At 49.3% G+C, this 8,896-nt stretch overlaps 1 protein-coding gene and 1 pseudogene across 1 annotated transcript; one reads left to right on the top strand and one right to left on the bottom strand.

Moving 5' to 3' along the window:
- Positions 1 to 1,203: 1,203 nt before the first annotated feature.
- Positions 1,204 to 2,857, bottom strand: LOC128276243 (b(0,+)-type amino acid transporter 1-like). Its single transcript, XM_053014714.1, has 3 exons — positions 2,326 to 2,857; positions 1,984 to 2,254; positions 1,204 to 1,912 (listed from the first exon to the last, which is right to left on the bottom strand). The coding sequence occupies exons 1-3, from the start codon at positions 2,810 to 2,812 to the stop codon at positions 1,204 to 1,206; spliced, it is 1,467 nt and encodes a 488-aa protein (XP_052870674.1). The 5' UTR covers positions 2,813 to 2,857.
- Positions 2,858 to 6,230: 3,373 nt separating this feature from the next.
- Positions 6,231 to 7,434, top strand: LOC128276242 (nitric oxide synthase-interacting protein homolog; annotated as a pseudogene).
- The last annotated feature ends 1,462 nt before the right edge of the window (positions 7,435 to 8,896 follow it).

Here is an 8,896-nt window from a genome sequence, read left to right on the forward strand (position 1 = left end):
GTAATCCGCGACTATCGATTACACCCGATGTTAGAATAATTTCCAACCTAATTCCACCTAATAATTCATCTTCCGTTTTTTTTTTATGAAGCTTAGTCTTATATACACAACGGAGGCGCGCTCCACTGAAACTGTAACATGAACATTTTGAAACCCGTTATCTTTACACCCCGAAGCTCCCGAGACTTGGGACTAACGTAACGTTGAATTTAAAACACTGAACTCACAAGTTTTGCCGAGTGCGCGCCCTCCAAAACATCTTCAATACATTTCCGTCGATTAATCAGTAAAGCAAGAAAGCCAAGAACAGCTAGAAAGGCACGAAGCCTACGCCAAGAGTAACAGCTTGGCGTGTTTAGGAAGAGCGCGCGAAAGATGCGCAGTGCATGGACAAATTTTAAAATGTACATATTCAACCTGAAGAATGACTGTGTAACGCTATGATGTTTATTATTACTAGAATCTGCTACCAATCTGTTTTCTAAATGCAGTGTAATATGGTGTAGTTGTAGTTTAGACTTTAATCACCCTACGGTACGGTTTGAAACGTATAGATCCTAAGCGTTAGGCACCAAACAAAACTGTGGTAGACCTCCCGAAAAGAGGAACGCATCTTCATACTTTCTCCACTTTGTGTAGATTAGCTCTGGAGTGCAGATTGAAACAGGAACAAAACATAATTCAAAACCATGAGAAGATGGTACACACACACATTAGGCTGTTGTTCTCTGTTGTACCAACCGTTGGGACACGAATTGGTCCCATCAAATGTGGAAATGGTGTGGAATTCCCTTTACCATGTTTATTTTTTTTATTATGAAATAATAACTGTGAAACTTTATCACAACTGATTCGGTGGGAAGGATGGATAGCATAATTAAGCCAGCAAACTATGGACAAATTCTCTCCAAACTGGTAACACTGACCCTGACCCAACAGAATTAATCTCGCTCCCCATAATGTGTATGTGAGATGTGTTTGTAACGTGCACCATTTGCGCGCGCGCTCGTACCGGTGCTTGTACCAAATGCATCGCGAGCGTCGCGCCAATGGACCGGTTGTATGGATTTATTTTGGAAAAATACACAATAAAGAAAACTTCAGATCGTAGAAGCAAATTACCCACTCGCAACGAACAGCACGTCCGAAGCCGAAACGAAGCCACGCATTTAGAAAAATAGGTTTTGTTTATTAACAATAGGTTCAATCGCTTTTACTGCTAGTGGGAACAACTTCGAAGAGCACTTGTATGAGGAAGGTGAGCTTATTGATCCATCTCGGGCGCACTTTGTAGTACACGAACGGCGTGTAGACCACCACACCGCTCAGGATGAAGCCGAGCGCGAACAGATACTTTGGCGACGGATCACTGATGACCGGCACTACCGACAGAAAGACGGACACGGCCAGCGTGATGTACGGCACGATCAGGGGCACCTTGTACGGGCGGTGGATCGTCGGTTGCGTTCGGCGGAGCGCGAGCAACGCCACGACGGCCGACCCATAGAAGAACCAGATCAGAAACGAGGCGAACTCGATCAGTGTCTCGATGTTGCCGACCAGTATGAAGGCAAGCGCCAGCACACCTTGCATGGCCACGGCCGGCGCCGGCGTCGAGCGGCGCACGTGAATGTACGACAGGGGTTCCAGCATCTGGCCCTCCTGGCTGGCGACGTAACAGAGGCGCGTCACGCCAAACTGGATACTGAGCGCACAGCCGAACGTGGCCAGCGCGACGCCGAGCGGGATGAGGAAGGAGAACGAACCGAGCGCACGGTCACCGAAATCGATACCCACCGCCTCGGACACGATCATATCGCCCATCGACAGCACGGTCATGTAGGCCAGGTTCATGAACACGTACAGCCCCGTGATGATCGGTACCGCGATCATAATAGATCGTGGAATGTTGCTGTGAAAGAAAAGGACGGGCATTGCTACAGACAGCAAGCGGCGGAAGTGCTGCGCGGCGGAAACACTTACACTTCCGGATTTTTGATCTCCTCCGTGATCGTCGTCACACTCGACCAGCCATCGTACGCCCATAGGCCGTTGTAGAAAGCTAGCGCAATGTAGCCGGGGCTGGTGTGGGTTCCCTGGAAGCCGCCCGCCAGATTCTCCGTGTTGCCAATGGCCAGCTGATAGATGCCACCGAAGATCACCACCAAACAGGCGCCAACCTTGCAGAAGCCAAACACGTTGTTGATCGTCACGTAGAGCTTCACGCTGCTGAGATTGATGTAGGTGATAATGCCTTCGGGGAGAGTTCCGTACGCAAGAGTCAGAAAGTGTGGTGCGCCGGTCACAGGTCACCGGATTAATTACCTAGCCCTAAGATTCCGATCAGCTTGACCAGCAAATTCAGATCCTCCGCCGGTAGATGCTCGATCCCGAGCAGATGGCGCAACGGTAGGATCGTGTACTCGGCGAACGTTAGAATGATAACGGCAATTTCGGCCGGCCGCAGGATCATCACGTACACCCAGGCACACACGAACGATGGTAGCGGGCCCCAGAAGGAGTGCGACTTTTTGAACGCTTCGATCAGGTACGCATACTCGGCCCCGGACCGCGGCACAACCGTGCCCAGCTCGGCGAAGCATAGCGCCCCTAGCAGGGAGATCCCGCCGCAGACGGTCCACACCACCAGACAGAACCCGACACTACCGGAGTATTTGAGGGCACCCGTCGGTGATACGAATATGCCGGAACCGATCATCACGCTGATGATCACGTTGATCGCCGACATGAGACCCATCTCACGCCGCAGTCCCCCACCGCCGTTCTGCTTCGGTTCCGCCACGACGGTCATGGCTGCTTCGTCGTTGCTGTGGCTTCAGCGACACACAAACACAAGGACCCCCGGCCGTTGGTTGATCAAGGATACACACTATGGCCGACGGAACATGATCTTGGGCTTGCTGGAAAATGTAAACGATGAGTGGTGCGCCGGCTACCCCTATCCGAGATGCGTCAGCGCGCGCGATTGGTGCTTATCTTATCGCGGCACTAAGCCGTCGATGCTCTTCGGTTATTGGCAGAGATGTAACAGCTTTTCAGGGTGGCTCGATAGCAACAAATACGCTCACTTGGGTCAGGGCTTATCACGTCGTCCAGTTACTCTTGGCCTGAGGACGTTTAATATGCAATACCCCCACGGGAGAGGTGAGTAATGTGTCCGAGTATATCGGCGCAAGTGTCCTTGAATGTTATTGATGACCTACGATTGCTAACTTCTCACGTGAATTGGCTAATCAAGAATGTGCCATCGGTGTGTCGATCTCCGTTATCATTAGCATGTCGATTAGCAAGTCTGCAAGTCGGCGAACGTTAAAGAATGTTACTTAACACAATGCCACCCGTGAAGTGGGGACCTATTAATTTACGCTTATTATTTACAATTCAGTTTATCACGGACCTATGCCTATCATAAATCTTCGGCAAACAATCTTCAGCACGTCACAGCCCACATGTGCCCAATAAAAAATAAATCGTTCCAAGGGGATGGTCAGTTTGCGAACGTTATTAACGACATGCTGCCATGTTTGCGGCTTTCTGTGGAGTTCTGGCAGGCAGGCAGGCAGTGTGGGCTTGGCAGCGTGTTTAGGATAAATCAATACAATCATCACCGGCAGTGACGTCGTTGACGCATGATAATGATGGTGCCGCAGCAACTCGCAATTGAAGGGGCCGACCCCCAACGTCGTGTGGTTGATGAATAATTGACTTGGAGTTTACTTTCGTGACACGACGTCGAAAATTACCCGCAAACAATCCGACCGAGTCCGAGCGAACGGAGATGATCTCCCCACGTTTAAGTTAGTTTAATTGGGCCGTCGCCCGGCATATCGGATGTGACCGTTTTTCGTTGGCGTCACATCCGCCGGCTTTTAGCGGACTCTGCCGGATTTTTGTGCAAATTCATCGTTTGGCACTTATAAATAGGTTAATGGACAGCGGTAGCTGATTTCTCACACCGCACCACCTTGCCGCCGCCGATGGCTTCGTAAACAGAAAGGTGCTAATGACCCGCCGCGCCACACAGCCGTATCAATCATCTTCGTCACGTGCTGGGTATTGAAAGATTCCGCTGGGTATTTATCATTAATTTGGTCACCTTCATTGCTGTACTTGGGGGGAATATTATTGATCGGGAACACACTTGTAGAGCCACTGCCGCGGTCACTTCCGGTGCCTATCGACCGAAAACCACCAATCCGAATCCGTTGATCCGTTGCTATCGTTCAACTCCATTACCCGTCGGTGGCGTTGACTCCAGCACCACGTGCCCCTGAAACTGACCCGTATCAGTGCGTGCTTGCGTGCCGCGTGGACTGCGATGCGGAATTCGCTTATCAGCCATCCAGCCGAATGGGATTAAATTGACACTAATCTCACCGTCCCAAACCAGGCGGATAGTTTCTCGGACCATAAAAGAACGTGCCCGTTTGCTTCACGAAACCTTCATGGCGCGTTGGCCACCATTAACGGCGCGTTCTATGGTGTGGTGCTCCGTAGCGGAAGCAAACTTTGTGGCGCGAAAACATAACACGCGCGTTGTTTGCTGCATTTGCAGAATCAAAGCGGTAAACCAAACAAAAACCAAGGAAAGACGAACGACAGTGTTTATACAAACGGAAATCAACCGCTCGGTGGCGACAATAAATCGTCATTCGCGCGGACCACGTGGTGGTGGTTACCCAATTCATTATGGGGGCCCTTTGCTTTGACGCCGTATCCAAATAAGCTTTTCACAGGACTGATTGATTCCATTAGACGCCGGCGAGTGAGGCGCACTTATTGACCGCTGATAACGACGCCACTGATTAACGAAAAACAATCCCCTCACCACGAAGTAATCGGGACCGATAGCGTGCAGCGTTCGACGTGCGTCGTTTTTCACATTTCGGGGATTTTTGAGGAGAGTTTCAGTTCTCCTTCGGATTAGTCACAAAATTCGGATTCGTATTCACCTTTTGACTACTACGACACTACTTTTAGGCACACTACTGCCGGTGTGGTGCTCGTGGGCTCCGCTGTGTACTGGCCGTTATCGTTGGGCACTCTAGGACCACTGTGCTGATGGTCCACGACGTTCCGTTCCCGCCAAGTGTCGACGAGATACTGCAGCTCGACCCCGGGAGGAGTTGCGGCCAGTGAGTAATGGATTCCACGCGCCGCGATAGGGCGTCGACGTGCGATATGCTCCGGGAGGTTGCTACCCCGTTGCTGTGACGACGACGGTGGTCGCGGCTGATTTGATGCTGCAGGTCGAGTGTCGAGTGTTAAGGGCTCCCAAATTATGCTCCCGATTTCTGTTACTTTTTCTTCTTCGAACGGCCCGCGTGAGAAACGGGCATCATGCAAATTCCTTATCATTGACAGTCTATTGTTTGCCTGTTGAGTATGGGAAGTGCTTATTAAGAAGACCACTTGAACCCGGTGCCGGGGGGGCTGCCAACAGTGTCAATGCGATAAGACCAGCCGATTCGGTATGTTTCATGAGTCTTTATCTTGTTGTTGAACCACAATATTCGGTCTTATAAACCAGACAACGATGGTTTGTTTTACCGTGTCACAAGAGTTTTGATGTGCGGCTTCTCCCCGGCTTTTTCTTTATTGGGCCAACCGGCAGCATATCTGGAGAAGGGTTAAGAAGGTAAATAGACCAGCATGCGGTGAAGAGACTGCGCGAAAATAAAAGACGAGGAACCTGCTTTGTGTACGCCGTACCCTTCCATTGTGTAGGGTATCGGTTCCTGCTGTTTCGCCAGCCTTGGGGTCCCCTTCTTTTAGCATTAATCCTTGCTTGTGTATCCTTACGTTTGGTTAAAAAAGGGGCTGCCTCTTCGTTTTCATCCTCTGTTCGTTTTCACTGCCCGAAATTCCTCCATTTCTTATTCGTAATTATTGAAACTCAATTAGAATAGGTAATGACTCGAATAATGAATTTTTCAAAAACATTAAACAGATTCAATTACGAGCCGCATTTGTACAGTATTTCATACTTTGATAAATCTATACTTTCTATTTGCGGTAGAAGGTCTCCTTTTGCTTTCCAATGCGATCTAATCCGCGAAGTGATCTAAATTTTAATCTAAGTCTGGCAACACTGTTCGCAACGCTCTTTGACGTCTTCGTGGTTCCCGTTTGTTGTTGATAAACACAAACGAAATTCTTTGCTCTCTGATTGCGAATTTGTTACTCCAAAAGAAGGAAATTACCGTAATATGACACGCCACGCTAGGAATTGTACTGCCGGAGCCGTTTACACGTATCACGAGAAGAAAAAGGATGCTGCCAACTCCGGCTTCGGCACGACTTCGCGTCGCATCGGCAAGGATTCGGTGAAAAGTTTCGATTGCTGTTCGCTGACCCTACAACCGTGCCGAACTCCGGTTATCACGTAAGTTGTTCGCTTCCGTGTGCTGGCTGTAACTAGTGAATGATCAATTCTGCTTTCTTTCACAGCAAAGACGGTTATCTGTTTGATAAGGAAGCGATACTGACGTACATCATATCGAAGAAAAATGAATACGGCCGCAAAATGAAAGAGTACGAGAAGCAATCCAAGGCCGACGAAGAAGATCGTGCTGCCCAGGCGGATGCGGAGGTGCAGAAGAAACTTGACAAATTTATTTCCACCGAAAAGAACATCGTGACTAATAAGACGCTTAAACCCAACGGTAATGGAGGGTAACCGTTTGAACGGCCTCGGAACTCTAATCCCTTTGAATCGTGTCTCACAGACCAACCAAGTACCAGTGGAGCGATGTCGAATGTGTCGCTCGGCAAGCGCAAGGAACTGCCCAGCTTCTGGGTACCATCGCAGACGCCGTCCGCTAAGGTAGCCCGGCTAGAGAAACCGGACAGTAAGATCTACTGTCCCGTTTCGGGCAAACCGCTGAAGGCGAAGGATTTGATCGATGTGAAGTTTACACTGGTGGAGGACGCTTCCGACAAGAAATCGTTGATTGCGAAGGAGAACCGCTACATGTGTGCAGTGACACACGATATCCTGAACAATGCGGTACCGTGTGCCGTTCTGAAGCCAACGTAAGACGCTACACTACGCCGGAGTAGTCTGTTTTTAGCTAACTTTTTCTTTCGACTTTAAAATCGTATTCAGCGGAGACGTCGTGACGATCGAGTGCATTGAAAAGATTATCAAGAAGGACATGATCCACCCGTTGACCAATGAAAAACTTGGAGAATCCGACATAATTCCATTGCAAAGGGTAAGCAAAATTGGTTGCAATCGGTAACATCGGTGGCAAAGTAATTATCCTTTCTTTTCCTTCGACAGGGTGGAACCGGTTTCGCAACGACCAATGAAAAACTGGAAGCCAAGGAGCAGAAGCCGTGTCTGCAAGTGTAATCTACTCGATTTGTTCCACGATACATTTAAAATAAACTTACCTTTTACATTTTAAATTTATAGCTTAATTGATATGTTTTTCTTATCTGAAATAAAAAGAAAAAAATAAAGCGAAAAGAGGCTCAAAACTTTTGATATCTTTTGAAAGATGTGGTCATACTATCGTCTTGCACAACAAAAGTTCAACAAAATGAAATGAGGTCGCTTGAAAGGACATGTGAACTGTCGGTCAAGTACCTTCGATGGACGATTCCACACTTCCCAGATCTAGTCCATCGCCATCATGACCCTCGATACCTCGACGTCGATATAAGTGGCTGCACTGAATTGTGTCTCCCGGGCGGATAATAAGCTGCATCTTGGTCAGCAGCGTGTGTTGACCGAGACTTGTTAACCGCAACCTTCATCCTGGAACACGCGCTAAGGCCATTTCAATGCTGCAATGGCCTCACGGTCATCGGCTTAACTAGAAGGCCCGTAATGGTCATCGGAAATAGAAAGGCGGAGAGAGAGAGAGATGCAATTTCGCACAACTGCATCAATGCGTCCTAATGCCTTTAACTTTAAACTAGCTCTTGTATGGCCATATTATTCCTCACGTTCTTTGAGATACATAATACATCCGATTTTTTTGTTTATCAGCTTTATCCAATCAGAAGAAGAAAGAGATTGATAAATGGCTCGCGTTGGTCGCATCGTAAGCATAAAATTGGGCGCCTCGATTCCGAGCCTTTCCGCCAAACATCGGCGTAATCGGATCCCGCTAGCCGTCTATTGGCGGCGGGAAGGCGGCGTGTCAACCCGGAACGGGCGTGCTGTAAGAATGAGACGCTGCTACCGGTCCAGCCAGCCGCCGTGACCAGCGTGTGTGCGGAAGGCGACAGGCACAACCTTCGGCGATAGTTAACGTTACCGAGCGCAACGCGACACGAGGCAACGGACCGCCCGCAAGCCGCCCAGCCCCGTTGGCCACGCGTTGTTGGCATTAGAAGTGTGACGTGTGGGGTGGTTGCGATCGCGCAAGGGTAGTAGTAGTGAGATAGGAACGTGCATCGAGGTGCATCAGTGTGTGCATCTAGTTTCGCGTGGCACTGCAACTGCACCCGCAGGTGCACAGAGGGATCCGGTGCTCGCCAAAGAAGGTTACAAGTCAAGGTTGGTTGTGTTTTAATCTTTAAAACGCAGCAAAGCAAAAGGATCATTAAAAATTAAAATTGTATAACTCGAGTTGGCGGAACTCAAACAAGGAACAAAGGTCCCGGGCAGAGAAGCGAACCATCGGGCGGTACGTGAGATACGTTCGGTTGCTTTATCCTGTCTTTTGACCGTTGGAATGCCACACAGTGCGCACCGCACCGTGGCTCGCGCGCATGCTGCCTCGCTCGCTGGCCTCGCTGGCCTCGCAAGATCCCCAGTTCCACCCGCCTGAGATTGGAACGATAAAAAGCCCCCCTCGTGTACGAACGGCACACGAGCACACACACACATACCCACAGACGGGGTTGTTGTTGTTTTTTT

Source organism: Anopheles cruzii, unplaced genomic scaffold (assembly GCF_943734635.1).
Source record: "Anopheles cruzii unplaced genomic scaffold, idAnoCruzAS_RS32_06 scaffold00795_ctg1, whole genome shotgun sequence".
Classification (NCBI taxonomy): domain Eukaryota; kingdom Metazoa; phylum Arthropoda; class Insecta; order Diptera; family Culicidae; genus Anopheles; species Anopheles cruzii.

What these genes read in the sequence shown, in the direction of transcription:
- LOC128276243 (XM_053014714.1), bottom strand. Translation starts at nt 2,812, where the DNA reads ATGACCGTCGTGGCGGAACCGAAGCAGAACGGCGGTGGGGGACTGCGG. An exon ending in GATCGGAATCTTAGGGCTAG is followed by an intron (nt 2,255 to 2,325) that starts GTAATTAATCCG and finishes CTCTCCCCGAAG; the next exon opens with GCATTATCACCTACATCAAT. An exon ending in GAGATCAAAAATCCGGAAGT is followed by an intron (nt 1,913 to 1,983) that starts GTAAGTGTTTCC and finishes TTTCTTTCACAG; the next exon opens with CAACATTCCACGATCTATTA.